The sequence below is a fragment of the Salminus brasiliensis genome, chromosome 21, assembly GCF_030463535.1.
Source record: "Salminus brasiliensis chromosome 21, fSalBra1.hap2, whole genome shotgun sequence".
NCBI classification, from domain to species: Eukaryota; Metazoa; Chordata; class Actinopteri; order Characiformes; family Bryconidae; genus Salminus; species Salminus brasiliensis.
The window spans coordinates 5,666,982-5,685,162 of NC_132898.1; the positions used below are offsets into that span (position 1 = coordinate 5,666,982).

Genomic DNA, 18,181 nt, shown 5'->3' on the forward strand with positions numbered 1-18,181 from the left:
ACATTTGCCCTATGTATGTTCTTTTTTTATTAAGCACTAATATGCTAATACTGATTATCTCTCTTAAATAGATGAGATGCTACATACATGGACGTGAGGATACATACCAGTGTCATGCAGTATAGTATAGTACAGCCGTCTGCATCAAATACAAAGTGCAGAATTATACATAGAGATTCTATATTATATATTATATATAGAGTTCAGATAGCAGAATCAGGACTTGGGTTAGGGATTCACAACAAATACAGAACTAATGTTTTTTAATGAATATTTGTCTTCATGATGCTGAAGCAGGAACCACACAGGGACACTAGAAATGAGCAGAATTTTTATTTAATTTGCCAAAGTTGCAAAACAAACTAGATATACTTACAGATAATTGACTTGTCTGAGTACAAAACATACAAATACATTCATTTATACCATTATTCTGCACTTAAAAAAATATTGATCTATTGCAATTGCTAGGCAAATCACTCACATGTTTGGAAAAACAGAGAACAGTTTATTCTACACTATATGGACAAAAGTATTGGGACATCTGCTCCTTTATTGCTCCTTTAGAAATCAATGATTCATCCTACCTCCCGGCTTTCTATTAAATTTTGCAGCATTGCTGTGAGGATTAGATTGGTCAGGATGTTGGATGATCATCCTCCAACCTCATCCCCAACTCCCGAACTCAACCATCCATCATTCCAGAGAACACAGTTCCTGGTAGTGCTTCTCTACAAGGACTAGACAAGCTGTGCGTGTGTGCATTTGCAACTTAAAGTAGCTCAATGCATTCATTAGAAGGGGTGTCTGCAAACATTTGGACATATAGTGGATATATATATATATTGACACCCTCACTTAGACTGACCTTGACATTGCCGACCATAGAGGTCATACTCTTTGTATAAGACATATTCCTTCAGGCGGTTTGGCAGAGGCAGGAAGCTCATGAAGACTGGAGCCCTGAGGCGCAGGCGGCCCAAACAGTGCCTGATCTTTAGCCGGCACAGGTGCTGCAAGCAGCGGGCGTTCTCTGAAAGATTCATAAGGCATAGTACATCTCATAAGAACTTGGACGACAGCACATTTTTGTCATTTTGGCTTCGTAATCAGGCCCACTGTATAACATTAGGTAAAAGGGACAGTTTGTGTGGTCAGGCAGGCCTAGCTGTTGATGTTTGGTGTCCGATGGATGTTAATTGTTTAGCTGGTTGGGGTAGCTGACAGTTGCTGTTGCTGTTTAGCTGGTTGACCTGCTTTACCCTCGACCAGAATATGGTTTGGTTTCCCTTTAGTTTACCAGCATGACCAACCTGACCAAGCTAGTCAACTAGCATGACCAGGCTTGTTGACCAACATGACCAGCATCACCATTGTGGTCGACTAGCTTAACCACCTTAGTCAACCAGCATGATGGTAAGCCATCTCAACGAAAATATACTCTATGCTCGTCAAAAGCTAAGCTAATTCACCAGTTTAACCAGCTTTCTTCCCAGCACAGAGTATGTTTTCACCTGGATGAACAGCTTTTTGACCACCTTGACCATCAAAGACCAGTTTAGACCATCAGAGACCATCTAACAAATAAAAGCTGCACTACTCACCTTGAATCCTACAGATTTCTGGCCACTGTTTTTGCTCCATCAGAGTTGCCTTCAGTTTGGAGCAAAATGTGACATGATCGACATAATCCAACATGATGCGCACAATGTTTCCAGCGAGATGCTTCAGCCAGTAGACAGTTATCACTTCACAGAACTGCAGGAACGAGTGAAAGAAAACAATAATCAGACATACTTCCAATAACGGTATAATAATCTGGGGGCTTTCAGAATATTTTAGCAGCTACTGAATTTCTACTGTATACTGAATCATTTGTGTTAGACACTAAATCACTTATAGTAGATATTGAAACATTCATAGAAGATAATTAATCATTTATATTAGATAATGAATAAGTTATACTAGAATCATTTATAGTAGATAATGAATCATTTATAGTGGATACTGAAACATTTATAGTAGATATTTAATCATATATAGTAGTTATTGAAACATTTGTAGTAGAAACTGAATCATTTATATTAGATATTGAAACATTTATAGTAAAAAATGAATCATTTATAGCAGCTACAGAATCAATTATAGTGCATAATTAATTGTTTAATTTAGATACTGAATCATTTATAGTAAATGTTAAATCATTTATACTAGATAATGAATAATTTATATTAGATATTGAATCATTTATAGTAGATACTGAAACATTTATAGTAGACACTGAATCATTCATTGTGGATAATGAAACATTTAGAGCAGTTAATGAATCATTTAGTGTAGAAACTAAATTATTTATATTAGATATTGAATAATTTATAGTAGACACTGAATCATTTATAGTATATACTGAAGCATTTATGCAAGATGCTGAAACATACATAGCAGTTAATAAATAATTTAGACTAGAAACTGAATTAATTACATTAGATAATCAATAATTAATAGTAGACACTGAATCATTTATAGTATATACTGAATCATCTATAGTAGACACTGAATCATGTATACCAGTTCATGAATCATTTAGGGTATAATCTAAATCTTTTTAGTTACTAGATAATTAGAATTAAAACTAAATAATAATAATAAAAATAATAATAATAATGAGTTCAGGCTTTACAAAAAGACATACTATTAATATCTAATAATAATAAACTCTACAGGTGGTATGTCTCAGCTCATGGTCTAGCAGCATTTCACCGTGGTGTCCTTGATGACAGATGTGGTCCAGCCCTCATAATCGGCCGGCACGTGGGACTCATCTCCATACGGACAGTCGAAGCAGCGATGCATGTCATAGCCGTAGTTAAAGAGCATCCTCAGCACAACCTCGTCCTTCAGAGCGTACTGCAGGGCGGAGGGAAAGTGTGTGGTGTTCACCCTGCAGTAGTAGTTGACGTTGGCACCGTATCTCAGCAGAGTGTCTATTAGCTCGTAGTTGCCCAGGCGCAGCGCCACCTGCAGGCACTTGACGGGGTCCTGGTTGGGCATGGCTCCAGCCTCCAGCAGAAGCTTGGTGGAGCGTAGGTCCTCATTGCACACGGCGAAGTACAGGGCCGACTTGCGCTGGTCGTCATAATTGCGTCGCACCCAGGGGTACAGCATGAAGTTGGGGTCGTAGCCGGCGTTCAGCAGCATCTCCAGGCACTGGACGTGTCCTCCAGCGGCCGCAGAGTGGAGAGGACTCATCCCGCTCTCGTCCACGGCCTCCCAGGTGGTTACCGGGATCAGGAGAGACAAAGCTCTAAAGATGGAAAAGCAGGCCTGTTTACATTTATTGGATAATATATTTCCATCTTGGATACCATAGCAACCAATAATAAAGACTTTCCACATCACATCACTCACTTAGAAACACCGCAGCAACCCCTAAGGGCACTTTAGCAACCACTTAAAAAATTCTAGCAACTGGCCTTGCAACCACTTAGGACACCAAAGCAACCACATATGAAAACCCAAGCATGCCATAGCACTCACTTGGCAACACTTTAACAACCACCTGAGACACCTTAGCAAGCACCATATCAACCACCAGGGACATCTTAGCAACAAAATATCCAAACTCTTGCAAACACCTAGGATACCAAAGCAATCACCTAGGAACACCTTAGCAATGCCATATCACTCACTTTGCAACACTTCATCAACCTCCTGGGACACCTTAGCAACTGCCATATCAACCACCTGGAACACCTTAGCAACCACTTAAAATATCCAAGCCCTAGCAACCACCTGAGATGTCATGGTAACCAACTAAAAACACTTTAGCAATGCCATAGCATTCACTTAGCAACACTTTAGCAACCGCCTGAAATACCATAGCAACTGCATAGCAACACCCTAGCAACCACTAAGAAAATACCATAGGAATTGCATAGCAACACCCTAGCAACCACTAAGAAATACCATAGGAATTGCATAGCAGCAACCTAGCAACCATCTGTGATACTATAGCAACCACTCATCAAAAAACGTTCACCCTATTAACCGTGTAGCAACAGCCTAGCAACTGCCTGGAACAGGGAACCACTTCAGCTGCGCAGCAATTCTGGGGTTTCTAACTGTATAACTTTACAGGATGTAATAATAAGTAACAACTATGGGACAGGTGTCTTACTTCACATGTCCACGGTGGGCCACTCTGTGAATAGGTAGGTGGCCTGTGTGTTTGGGTACATTAGCGTCAGCTCCGTACTCCAGGAGCAGAGCAATCACATCAGGATTCCCGGATGCAGACGCCTCGAAAAGAATAGTAGCACTGTCCTGAGCCTGCGACGTCACGTCAGCCCCTACAGGTCAAACACAGCTGTTTTGCACCCAGTATTACAATAACGTGTTGAGTAATACAAAAACACTGTAAAATATAAAAACATGAATTAATAAAAACATTAATAACCACGGCACTCTTCCAGAAATTAAAGAGCATCCATATTTCAATCTTAGCATTAGTTTATGACCAGCACTGAGCATGCCAGTGTCTAACCTTTGCGGAGAAGGGCCTGCACTATCTCCAGATGTCCAGCTTGTGCAGCCAGGGCCAGCGGCGTGAGGCCATAGGCACTCCTGGGGTCAGAATTAGCTCCTGACTTCAGCAGCAAGTTCACAAAGTCAGTCAGGCCCAGACGGGCAGCCTCATGGAGCGCTGTTCTGCGGTTGGCCCCCTCCTGGTTAACGCGGACGTTATAAAAGAGAAGGAGCTTCACCATGTCATAGTGGTTGTTCCGAATAGCTGTGGAACAGACAGGCCGTGGTCCGGAAAACAACAGAGGAACGTTAGCATAGGACTGGCCTCGGAAACACTGTCATTCAAAGACCAGATAGCATAATAAGCAGCCTTTAATCAATATTAGCTACTTCTCATGATTATTAAGAAGGAATCTCATTAAATGAACTTACTGACCAATCGCAAGAGGTGTGTCCTCCTCACCATCCAGGCAATCTGGACTGCTCCCATTGTCCAGTAGGTAGCAGGCATTGTCCAGAAGGCCTTTCTCTATAGCCAAGAAAAGGGCTGTCTTACCCCGGTGAGTTTTCCTGTATTTAGCATCTGTCGGAGATGCTGTGATGAAGCAGAACGAGACAAACAGACTGAACAGAACTGAATTATTATTATTTAATCCAACACATTATTCAGTCTAGTACAGCTACGTTTTATTCCCCAAGTTACAAACCATGTCAGTGTTCTGCCAATGGTTCAACATAGCCCTTAAGGTCCAGCTGTGTACCTTAGAGGGTCACTTTATTCAGTTATCTGGAGAAAGGTTCCAATGTGTACCATTTTATGACGAAAACATTTTTAATACAAAAATAACATAGAAAGCTTTATATACATATAAATGTAACATTACATTTATTAAAGTTCATTATTCATTTTATCATCATTGTTAGATTTATGTTTTTTTAATGCAATTAAAACTGTTATAATGATTTTAATGGTAATGTTTTGCAATATTCACAAAAAATAATTGTTTTTATGATTTTTATGGGTTTTGTTTTGCAATATGTTTATTCCATTTTTATGGGCTTTGTTATTTTTAAGGGGTTTTATTGGTTTTGTTTTGAAATATTTATTAAAAAATTAGGAACAGTTTTTATGTTTTTTTTTGGGCTTTGTTATTTTTAAGGGGTTTATGGGTTTTGTTTTGAAATATTCATTAAAAATTAGGAGTTTTTATGTTTTTATGGGTTTTGTTTTGCAATATTTTATGTGTTTTATGGGGTTTGTTTTTAAATATTCATAAAGAATCAGAGAACTGTTTTTATGATTTTTATTTTTAAGGGGTTTATGGGTTTTGTTTTGCAGTATTTAGAAAAGGTCTTTATTTGTTATTCACTTTATAGCTTATATATATACTTTTGTTCTGAAATGTTAATCAAAAAGTTTAAATTTACTGTTTAAAAATGATCCTAGAAGGATATCCATAATATCCATAAATGATCCACTCTGTCACATTCTCTGGGGCTTTTCTTTATCTTTATGACTGTTATTGTGTCTAAAACAAATGTGTTTTGGGGTGGTAGTAATATATAATTGCATTTGTGGCTCATTTGGCACACATTTCATGGAATTAACCATTTCATACATTTGCAATAACAAGCTTTTAAATTATTGACAACAATTGCTGTGAAAATGAGGTTCACTCATACTTTCCCAGACTTGTACGTTTACTAGCCTGCATCGTTCTGTGGCTGCATTCAAAGCAATGTGATCAAATTTGTCACTCCAGACCTTTGAAAGTGATCTCCAGAATGTACTGGTTGTTCTGCATGGCGGCCTCGTGTAAGGGGATATGGCCCGTATTGTCCTCCTCAGAGAAAGCATCCTTGTGAACGGTGAGCTTACGGAGCGCGGCCTCATCCCCTGACATTCAATCAGCAACCCAAATAACAGTCAGTAGAGTATACAATATGAGCGGTGATAGTAAAAACACCAACATCCAAAGATCAGTCTCACCTCGACTGATGGCACTGGAGATCTTGTCGCGTTCTGGACTAGTGTGTAATATCCTATGGACAAACGTACAGTATTGTCTAAGCACACAGACCACTAACCGTGCCATGCTCATGGCAAATAGACAGTAAACCCTTTCCAAACAAAGTCCCAAACAAAGCCTACCTGCATTTGTCTTCCGACAAGATGTCCTTAAACACAATCTGCTTTTCATTTGGCAGAATGCTCTGCTCTATCATGTACTGGGTTGCCACATCTTCATCGAAAATCTCATCTGAGGTCTCAAAGTCCATGATGGTGCCTCAAAGTCCAGCCGAAAGTGATAAATCAGCCCTCTGCAGCGGAGAACAAATCCTATCTCCCAAACACCTTCTCCAGGAAAGTCAAAATATCGCTGAGTTGCGTGATCAGTCTGACTGGATGCCACCCAGCTTCAAGCCATCTGGCTCCTTTAGATCTGCACATTAAATTGAGAAGCCTTGAATGCTGGAGACCCCAGAACAATGCCCCCCTACAACCGGCTCTTCAGAACTTATCACCCAACAGTCAACAAGTGTCCTCCATACCCAGCAATGCTCAGCTTCACTGAATCAACAAGCATCCATTAAAAATATGCCATTGAGAGACACTCTGCATACTCTGCATTAGCAAAGCTGGTACTCACCTGCTTCCTCCAACGGTCAGCGCTGGTGATCCCCAATGACGAATGTTTGGGTTACTGTTCACCACAACAGCTCTACCACTGTCATGACCCACAACATGGTCTGGGGCTGACTCCTGAGTTGCATGAGCAGTTATTTATGTCGTGGCCCTGCTATAAATATCTGATCATGGGACTGACCAATGCTACCAAGCGTGGGCCTAGCCCAGTGGTCTCGTCTCCCAGCTCCTCAGAATGGGCTTTTGCAGCCAGCAGGAACGATTAAGTTACCCTGTGTGAGAGCAAAAGCTTCTCCGCTTACTCCACCTGGCAGTTTCACCATCAGAACTACTGACATAAGCAATTCATATTTCCAGTGATTCCAGGTAGAGTCTGTGGAGAATATAAGAACCTACACTGATCAGCCATAACATTAAGACCACGGACAGGTGAAGTGGATAACATTGGGGGGCGTCAGTTCTTGAAGGTGATGTCTGGACATCTGGGTCAGAGCTTTCTAGAATGCAGCAGTCAGTGCCTACCAAAAGATAAGAAGGACTCCAATAAGGGACAACCGAATGTGAACTGGGTCATGGTCATGGGCATTCAAGGCCTCATTGATGCTCATGGAGTCCTCACCTCACAACTTACAGAACTTACAGAACTGGTACCAGATACCACAGGACATCTTTAGAGGTCTTGCAAAGTCCAAGCCATTTTCAGTCAGAGCTGTTTTGGCAGTTTTTTTCATGTAATGGGACACTGGAACACTATTTTAAAAGTAGCAAAAATGCTAATGTGGCTAACAACAGCTGAAAGCATGGCAGTTAGCATGATAACCGTGATGCTAACTGATCTTTGCTAACTTTCATTGATTAATTTTTGTCTTTCTTCTGGTTTGTTAGGTATATTTCTACCCCTTTAAGATTCTAAAATACTAGATGTCCTCAATTCTATTGGCTGTTTACACTGTTTACACTTTGAGAGGATCAGAGTTAGTTCATATGGAGCATTGAGTCTGAACAATCGGGCCGCAAATCTAAAGAACCTTCTAAGTAACGCGATCCAAGAAGGTGCAGACTCACTGAGCCTCGTAGCTACCAGATGTTGGGCCATGAACTGTGAACAATGTGGGTGAAGGTCACTGAGGGTGGGAGAATTAATGGATGGGTCAACATAGCTGCTGGAGGCCGGCCTAAGGCTGTCAAAGTGCTCTCAGCCATAGCTATAGCAAGGGATGGACAGGCCGAGCTTGGAAGGCCGTAAGCTTTGCATCTTCTGACCACTAGATGGCGATGTCAAATGTAATGCAGGGCGAAAACACTTTTGGCACCTGGATGAATGAGTGCTCTGCTCTCCTGCAGACCCAATTCAAAGCAAGAAAAAAAATAATATGTATTTATAGTAAAACTGGATTTCTCGTGTGCCTGAGAGGTGTAACACTTTTCTCCCAGAGTAAGATATGAGGCCTCGAATGAAACCATGCCACAGACGGTTAGGTTGGACTGTCTGCGGGAGCAGTAGCACAATCTGATTGTGTGAAGTAGGTTAATACCATATGTTTATCACTCCAGGATTTTGGTGAGGGGGAGAAAAGGGCATAAATATGGACTCCAGCTGTTAGGAGATGATTGAATTATGCTCCAGGTTAAACTAGGCCATCGCTGGTCTCCAACCAGCTCGTATTACATTTCTCATCATTTTTTTATCTTACCTCCTGTGTTCCTGCTCTAATCTCCTGTGAATCCTCTTACACGTTACATTTCATTTGTCTTTTTGAACCAGTCGGCACCTCAGAACACACTGAGTACACATTTCTTTAACCATATCTCCTCTAGGTCTTGCATAAGCACAAGCAAAAAGAGGCTGTTAACCACAACACATTTTGTTCATTGCAAAGTAATCTGAGGCCTATTTGAGAAGCATAATAGTAATATGTAATTTTTCTATATGTAACCAACACACTAAAGATGTCTTTAATGAACTACATTTGGGTTAAGCGTGGAAAACTGCGTAAATGGTTATTTCTGTGGTCTATTTGTGCAATATCTTGACTATAAGTATCACTTATACAACCTAAATCAACCAAAATTAATAAATAAATAAATAAATAAATAGGTTCATTTTTATCACTTGCACACTGGTTTTCTCCTCTACCAAGAAACTAAAATCGCATGAGCCTACTCAAAGAAGGCACTAAACTCAGTAAGTGAAGTATTTGTGTTTGTGAATACAGCCTTAATGCTGTGAATGGCTAAGGTAAAGGCTCAGTGACCCACTGAGTGTGATACGGAACAAGCCAGCCTTGCTAAAGAAGGCTTACGCATTACACAGGACTGGCCTTGGGCGTGTTGGCCAGTAAATGCATTAAATAGAATACACTGGCAAGGCAAGGTGGAGCAGCAGAGTTGCTCTCAAACGCTGTCTAAAGACCCAGCTCTTCAAGAGTACTTAGGCAGAGTGTAGTGCATGTTGAGTATTGGGGTCTCCAGACTGACTTCTGTATTCAGTAGTATGTAGGCTTAGAGATATCTTTTGGATTCTAGCCAAAATAAACTAGCTAAGGGTATTTTCTGAGTAAACAGTGAAGCACTTTTGAGAGTCGCTCTAGAGAAGAATGTCTCCAAAGGCCCCAGATACCTTGTTAGGGTGCAAAATCTGGTGACCTCTGCTCGAAAGCTCTAGATGGGTTGTCACTAGGACTTTCAGCAAGATAATGACCCTAAACATGTGGCCAAATCTACACAAAAATGGTTCACCAGACACAAAATCAAGCTCCTCCCATGGCCATCTTAGTCCCCAGACCTCAACTCGATTGAAAACATGTGGGTGAGCTGAAGAGGAGAGTGCATGGGAGAGCCCTAGAGCTCTCTCTGTATTCTCCCATCTTGTGAAACATTATAGGAGAAGATTAAACAGTGCTGTCTTGTTGGCAAAAGGGGATTTACAAAGTATTAACATCAGGGGTGCCAGTACGTCTACTACTACTACAAAAACCTCTACTACTACAAAAGCCACTGTTTTGATGTTTGGTGGCCCATATTCTGAGAAATGGAGAAAGCACTGGCAGTCATTGGCAGGGAAAATCATGACTATTCATGTTCACAAAGTGCAGATGAAAGCAATCAAGCACATGACTGCCTTTTCACACCCATGTGCACTTGATGGGTAATGTTCCAGAAACAGGAGCAGATGCCCACGAAACAGTACACCCTGAAAAGCTGAACACACTCCAAATACACAGGGCTTAATAATGCAGCATCCCAAACACCCATGAATAACACTGATTACCTGGTTACAGTGGGTGGGCTCTACGTAGAGGCAGCAAATGAACAGTCAGTTCTTCAAGTTGATGTGTTGGAAGCAGGACAAATGGGTGAGCAGATTAATCTGAGACAATCTGACAAGGACTAGACAGCTGGGTCAGAGCATCTTCACATGGGTCACGACATGGGTCGTGTGGGGGTGCTTTCAGTATGCAGTGGTCAGTTCCTACCAAAGGTGCTCCCAGCAAAGACAGTCCACTGGTGACAGGGTCATGAGTGCTCAAGGCTCATTGATGAGGCCCATGGAGGCCCCACCTCACAATTTACAGGACTTAAAGGTTCTGCTGCTAACAATTTCGTGCTGGATACCACAGGACACTTTCAGAGGACTCGTGGAGGCCATGCCTCAGCACTAGGGACTATACTGTCTGTAGTGTCTTTTAGACCCATATATGGAAACTAAGCTGCAGCCCATACTAAATGTACTGCTATTGTTGTTCCACTCATTCAGAGTGATGTTATAAGGTGAGATCCAGGCACAATTCAGGCCCACCAATCAGAATGGATCACATTTACATAAATTCTAGTATGTTTCACACCACTAGTCCCATGGCTCTGGTCCAAATCAGTTGGGAGATGGTGCAGAGATGGTGTTTGTTCAGTAGGTGTAGGTAACTGTAGGTAAACATCAGGTTAACACCAGGTTACCACCAGGCTCCGGTAGCTGTTTAGCTCAACCTCACCCAATATTTGGGTCGGATTGAGGTGCGAGTGCAATTACTGTCTTCACACCAGCCCAAACGACCCAGAGTACCATTTCACTAGAAACTAGGAATAGCAGGCCAAGCCTGGTTCACTGAAATATGGGGAAATTGTCATTTAAAAAATGTGTCGCATTAAACCCACTCAGATGTATATGTGGATCTCAAAGGAAAATGGGCAGTGTTGGCTCCTTGAGGTCAGATTTGATCACAACTACTTCCCAGTAAACCAGAACCAGGCCTCTACAAACACGGGCTCCAAACCAGGCTCAAAATGCATGAAGCAAATGGGCAGACGAACAGAAAAACCGTCAAATTTCGATCTGTAACGTCATTTAATGCCACAAATGTGTCCCTAATCCCACATGGTCGATTTCTATTATTAAACCGGCTGTGTTCTGGCCCTGCGTTTAAAGCCGACACAGCCCCGTCTGGACTCTGTAATGAAGCACAGCAGGGGCTATTGCGGTCAGTTGGCTTCACACAACAGCGGGGTTGGCCAACCAACTTCAACAGCCGCACACAAGTGAATCCTCTGCGTGTCACTTCACTAATCAAACACTCTGGACTGTTTTTTTTCTGGCCAGCATGTTAACTATAGCAGATAGCAGAATAATTAGTACTTATTTAATAATACATAATAAATAAAAGAATAAATAAATTTAATCATTATAATTGCTGAAAAATAGTAGACATATTTAATAATAACCTGAATAATTACTAGGTAGTGAACAATTATTATACTGAGTAAGTAGAACATATTACATAATTAGTAGACATTGAACAATTAGAACTTATCAAATAATTACTAAGTACTGAAGAGTACTCAAAAAAAGGCTTCAGGGGGTAAATCCACCCAGACAATCCCTGCTGTAGCCCAGCTCCCCACACCCCACACCGTCAAACCCAGTAAAGCATCATGGTTAATATCTGGAGCTCAGTGACCAAAATCTTCCTCTTCTTGATAAGCTTTTATATGGACATATGAAACTACATGTCCAGCCACTCAAGCCACTGCTGATACAGGTGTTCACACAGTACAGAAGCAATGCCAGTAGAATGGGATGCTCCGAAGCTGCACCATTTCCAGTACCAAGTGTCAGCTCCCCTGGTCCACCCCTGGTTTCAACGCTGAGCCATGTAATGATGTTCTTTCTATGGAGTAACTGAGCTATTTCAGTACCTTTTGAATGATTGATTGGTGTTTGTAATCCAGAACTTATTAACAAATGCATGGCTGAATGCAACCCAACCGCTGCAGCAATGTTCTAGTAACATCTAGTATAAACTCTTGCCAGGAGATCAGAGGCCGTTTCTGCAGAAAAGTCACTAAAAATACCTTCGGTTTTAGAGGAGACTTTATAGATATTAGGATTTTATAAGCGCATTAAATACACCATACCAGTCCTCCATATGTACTCCTGTGCATTATTGTTTTTGTTCTCATTTTGTTTCACTTACATTTAAGGCATTTAGTAGAAGCTCTTATCCAGAGCTTCTCTATTCACTCAAAAATAACCTCAGCTAGTTTGAAAAGACTAAAAATTCAAAGATACTAAGTTCAGACCCTAGTAAACAAGTCAATAAGGAGACCAAAAAACTTCTCTCCACCCAAGGGTCTTCAGTCTCAAGACAGCGAGGGACTCTGCCGTTCCAACACACTAAGTGCTGGACAGAAAAAAGCCTGGACGCTCATCCTCAGGTGGATCTTAATGGATGGATGGTCGAGCCGAGCCGTACTTGAAGCTGGAAGGGCTCGTGGTGCAGATCAGCTTTTGACCATTGCCATCAAGTACAGAGGGGCTGGTCCATGTAGGCCAGCGTCAGGGTTTTGTATCTGATGCTGGCAGCAGCTACAGGAAGTCAGTGAACACAGAACACAGCAGTGGAGTCACATGGCTGAACTTTAAAAAAAAAAAAGTTTGAAGACGACCCGTGCTGCTGCATTTTGGTTGTAAGGGCCTGATGACGCATTCCATGTTGCACCCTTGTTCTGGAAAAGCGTCATTTCACTGTGAACTTGTACAGAGCTGAAATGACAATAAAAGCCTCTTGACCTTCCATTGCCAGCATATGATTAAAAGTCAAAAATGCTGGCAACAGTAGACTACCCTGCAAAACCCTTAATACAATTTCTCTTCAGAGCCCTTCGACTTATCATATTGCAGTACTTGACTGTTTGTCTAGACAACATTTATACATGTTGTGGGCAGTGGTAGCTCAGCGGTTAGAGCGCCGGGATATCGATAACAGGGTTGTGGGTTCGATTCCCGGGCTCAGCAAGCTGCCAGTGTTGGGCCCTTGAGCAAGGCCCTTTACCCTCTCTGCTCCCCGGGTGCTGGAGTTGGCTGCCCACCGCTCTAGTGTACACTGTACAGTGACAAATACATGCACCTTTACATAGAGGTTTATAGTAGCATTGATAAACTCACCAGCCCTCTGTGGATTAGGTGTACTGCAATATTTACTTTGGTGGTTTTAGTTTCAGCACTTGCACATTGAAAAGGCACTGTGTGAGAATTTCCCCACTGCAAGACTAACAAAGGATTATCTTAATTTACCACGTTTCAAGACCCGGCTTAAAATCAGCACCTACCTTCAATAATGCATAAGAAACTTATTTTATACAGAGGAAGGCACATGATGAGCCATCGCCCCATAGGCCTAAATGTAGGGTTGTCAATTTAGGTCTGAACAAAAAGCACTTTTGTTGTTTAACACTGGGCGAAACCAATGGGTTTCTATACAGATCAAGGCCAACCAGACACTCAGTTTGTGCTGTATCCCAGTTCACCCCACACCATTAACCAAATCATTAAATACAGCGAACACACTGGAAAGGTGTGTTTAAGACCACCGTCTGGCCGAAAAATTGTCCAAAGCTAATGAACTAGGCACAGCTGAATCAGATGGGTCCGAGCATCAGTCATCCAGCAGAACATGACTGAAGATCTATAGCTCTAAACCACTGCTTATAAAGCGGGAAAAAAAAAAAACAAGGCAAGACAGTTTATGTATTTGAAAAATTTCCATTTATTGTGTAATGTGCATGCATTTACGACCTAGGTCTCTCCTTCTTGCCTTTGTAGAGGGCCAGGAGGGAAACGTTGGCCACCTTCACCACCTTGAAACGCACACCAGGGATATCACCGACGGCATGGCCTTTACGACCAAATCCTGCCACCAGAACTTCATCGTTTTCCTGTACAGAGAAGATAAAGAGCAGTCAAGACCTAGAAGTTCACAACAAAAAAAAGCCAGACAATCCAACACAGCTATTCAAATACTGATGTACCTCAATGAAGTTCAGGCAACCGTCATTGGGCACGAAAGCAGTAATCTTCTTGCCGTTCTTGATCAGCTGGACCCTGACGCACTTCCTAATAGCAGAGTTAGGCTGCTTGGCTTCAACACCACTGTGAACAGAAGAGAAATGACCTTAAAATCATCACACAAGCAGCGCCACATCCTCACCAGCATCACCGTCACCGTCACCAACTTACACTTTCTCAAGGACAATTCCTTTGGCGTGTGAAGCTCCTCCAAAGGGGTTAGCCTTCAGGGCAGTGCCCAGATTGGCCTTCTTATACTGCTTGTCATGCCATTTCTGCTCACGGCGGTGGTCCCGCAGCTTTCTGGCGGTACGAAGTCCACGACACTTGCCTACAGAAACAGGAAATTTTGGGTAATGAACAAACGATTTCCAGTGAATGACAACTGCGAATCAATACTAATTTTTTTTTTTACTAAAAACTAAATATCTAAAATGACCTCCACATCCCTTGATGTAGGCAAAACAGAGGCCGCTCCTGTTGCTCCTTGATTTCACACATGATCAAGAGCCTGACAGTTATTTTTACACCTATTCTCAAGACCACTAAAATTAATTACTATAAATTACTATAAAATTAAGATCTGAACAATTTAAGGACTATTTAATACAATTTACAAGAAAATTACTTAATGACTTAAAACGTGCCCTCGACTTAATAGATCATTCCCTTTCATGAACTGAAGCTTCCCCTCCAAATATCTGCTGTTTCCAGGTATTATTTATTCCTTGATATTTTAGGAGCTCAGGTAACCTCCTGAAATCTGTTCCACAGACCAGCAGCCACCAGAACTCCTGCGTCCCACAAGACCTTACTGAGGCTAGCCGCTCCAGACAGCCAGCTCACCCACTGCCGGACACATCTGACCACCGACATCGCATAACCCCACTACTATTCCTCTAGCTTCCTCTCCAAATTAGAAAAGGGCTCTGCTGTGTTTCTGCTGCATGGAAGCGCCGCCGTCTCGCCCCGCTTCTCAACATGGCGCTGCTGCTGCTGCTGCTGCTGCTCCCCACGTTGCCGTCAAACGACCAAATACAACAAAAAGGCCTAAACTGCGCTCCCCAAACACGATCTTCCGACATATCTAAGCACATAACACTGCTACTCATATAAATAAGCGATTCTAGGTATTGAGATGAGCCTAAAAGAGCAGTTTCTGAGTGTTTTTGAAGACGCTGGAGCTCCTACCCATGCTGGAGGATCCGAGTCCGGGGAGGAAAGACCGAGACCAGAATGCTCCGCGATAATGGCTTCTCTCAGGACCTCATAGGTGTCCACACAGACGCTCGCTAACTATCACTGGATTTGGTTGATTATTAAAGTAGTGTTTATATAATAATACGTTTTAATTGAAATTCACAGCTGTGTGATATTTAACAATGATCCATATGCTGTGTGTTTGATTTGCGACCATGGAAGCTTCGTTTTACATTTAGTGAGAAAATCTGTCTGCGATCTATATGTCATCCGGACAGCACGGTTAGAGGACGACATGATTTGAAGATCGGCGGTCTTCTCTCGCACGTTGCATTTTTGTACGAATGAGGTTTTTTTTTTGAAGGAGTTTAAGAAAGCTCGCGTTTAAGCCAAATTAGAAATAAATAACCCAATAATTATTAAAGGATATAACTACACACACTAACATACATATAACTCATAAGCGGAGCTACATACGTGATAGCACAAAATGTCATAGCAGTTTAACTGCACAGAATTGTTTTATTTTTATTTCTGTTGTTATTGTTGTGAATTTTATGAATATTATATTTTCTAAGATTCTTCTAATTCTTATTTTTCTGTCCGAGTTTTGCAGACTGACTTTTTTGCTCAGGCTTACAGTTTCTGTGTATATTTTTAGCAGCTCTTTCCTCATAAAAATAAATGGTGTGTGGAAGTTAACACACCCTTCTTGTTTGCCAATGATATAAATACACCAGTAACACCCAACCAACCACATGGGATACCACAGCAACTATAGCAACCATCTGGGATACCTTAGGAACTGCTTAGCAACCACCTAGCAACACCTTAGCAACCACTAAGCAACTCCATAGCAACCATCAGTCCCATGGCAACCACCTGGGGTACCATAGCAGCCACCTAGCAACATAATAGCAACCACCCAGCCACACCACAGTAACCATCTACAAACACTGTAGCACCCATATAGTAACCACTTATCTAGCAACTCCATAGCAACCACCTAGCAAACACCATAGTAACTACCTAGCAACACCATGGTAACTACCTAAAAACCCCATAACAACCATCTGATATAGAACAGCAACCATCTAGCAAAAAATATAATACATAGCACATAGTCACATAGCAACAGCCTAGCGACTGCCTGGAAATGGGTCCCACTTAAGCTGCAGTGGGTCCATTTCCCCCCATCACCAAGGCAACCACCTGGGATACTCTAGCAACCACAGAGCAAACCCATAGCAATCACCTGAGGTACCATAGGAACCAGCTAGCGACATCATAACAACCAACCAGCAAAGCCATAGCAACATCTACAAGCACTGTAACGCCCATCAACATCTAGTAACCACTTAGCAATGTAGCATAACCATAGCAGGCACCTGGAATGCCAAAAGCAACCATCTAGCAACACCATAGCAACCACCTAGCAACACCATAGTAACTACTCAGCAACTACCTAGCAACCACCTGCTTTATAATAGCAACCCTTGAGGGGTTGCTATTATAATATAGCAATGTAGCATAACCATAGCAGGCACCTGGAATGCCAAAAGCAACCATCTAGCAACACCATAGCAACCACCTAGCAACACCATAGCAACCACCTAGCAACACCATAGTAACTACTCAGCAACTACCTAGCAACCACCTGCTTTATAATAGCAACCCTCAAGCGACACAGCAATAATCCTAGTGGCCACATAGCAACAGCCTAGCAACTGAATGGAAGTGGGAAATACTTAAGCGAGCTGCACAACCATCCTGCGTCCAAAAAGGCCTCACTGTTGTCTTCTCAAGCCGCTCCTCTCCTAGTCCCCTCTGATGCAGGGTGCAGGATGTTTTCCCTGCAGAGATTGCATACTAATTAACCCCAACCTGGGGGTGGCGGGTGTGTGTGTGTGTGTGTGTGTGTGTGTGTGGGGGGGGGGGGTGATGTGCAAATCTGGGTCACTGCCTCGCCTCACTGAACAGCAGGTGAGTCTAAAAATATTTAATCACATTGCTCATAAGAGCTGTTATGGTTGTACGGTTCATTAACACTTCTTAGCGTTTCTGGTTACTTCATAGATTAATCTTGTTGAGTTCACTGGAAGAGCAGCGGAGTTTATGGTTTATTTAATGAGTCGATGCCAGTGTGAACGAATCGTTCTTTTGAGTCACTTCTTCTACAATTGAATCCAACCTTTCTTTGCCAGCATCTTTGCATTGTTAATGTCCATGTTAGAGGCAGATAATTAAATTTTAATAAATGAATAATAATATAATCGTAAAAAATTCTCTGGGTGCTTACATTTCCTTCCAGGAGAAATTTCTAGTGGGTGATACTGTAGAAGTCAAGTAGCCAGTCAGATTACATGGGCCAGCCAATGTGAGAATTCAACTAGCTAATCAGGTTATAGGAAAATGACACTAGCCAAGGATCACTTTACTACTCAGTGAGACTAAAAGAGGGAAAAGTCAGC

The 18,181-nt window shown here is 41.9% G+C and overlaps 2 protein-coding genes across 2 annotated transcripts; both read right to left on the reverse strand.

The window, feature by feature from the left end:
* Positions 1-854: 854 nt before the first annotated feature.
* On the reverse strand, positions 855-6,804 carry asb14a (ankyrin repeat and SOCS box containing 14a). The gene is made up of 9 exons (XM_072666152.1): positions 6,677-6,804; positions 6,515-6,567; positions 6,290-6,421; positions 4,961-5,119; positions 4,544-4,789; positions 4,178-4,349; positions 2,761-3,304; positions 1,605-1,758; positions 855-1,033 (listed from the first exon to the last, which is right to left on the reverse strand). Exons 1-9 carry the CDS (start codon positions 6,802-6,804, stop codon positions 855-857), a joined length of 1,767 nt encoding a protein of 588 aa, XP_072522253.1.
* Positions 6,805-14,187: 7,383 nt separating this feature from the next.
* Positions 14,188-15,765, reverse strand: rps23 (ribosomal protein S23). The gene is made up of 4 exons (XM_072665964.1): positions 15,702-15,765; positions 14,682-14,841; positions 14,474-14,594; positions 14,188-14,380 (listed from the first exon to the last, which is right to left on the reverse strand). Exons 1-4 carry the CDS (start codon positions 15,703-15,705, stop codon positions 14,234-14,236), a joined length of 432 nt encoding a protein of 143 aa, XP_072522065.1. The 5' UTR covers positions 15,706-15,765; the 3' UTR covers positions 14,188-14,233.
* Between the last annotated feature and the right edge of the window lie 2,416 nt (positions 15,766-18,181).

Coding starts and splice junctions, on each gene's coding strand:
- asb14a (XM_072666152.1), bottom strand. CDS start 6,804: ATGGACTTTGAGACCTCAGATGAGATTTTCGATGAAGATGTGGCAACC. Junction 5,120..6,289: donor TCTGGAGATCACTTTCAAAG/GTCTGGAGTGAC, acceptor GCTTCATCACAG/CATCTCCGACAGATGCTAAA. Junction 1,759..2,760: donor CTGTCATCAAGGACACCACG/GTGAAATGCTGC, acceptor TCGTTCCTGCAG/TTCTGTGAAGTGATAACTGT.
- rps23 (XM_072665964.1), bottom strand. Junction 14,595..14,681: donor GGAATTGTCCTTGAGAAAGT/GTAAGTTGGTGA, acceptor TTCTGTTCACAG/TGGTGTTGAAGCCAAGCAGC. Junction 14,381..14,473: donor GTTGCCTGAACTTCATTGAG/GTACATCAGTAT, acceptor TTCTCTGTACAG/GAAAACGATGAAGTTCTGGT.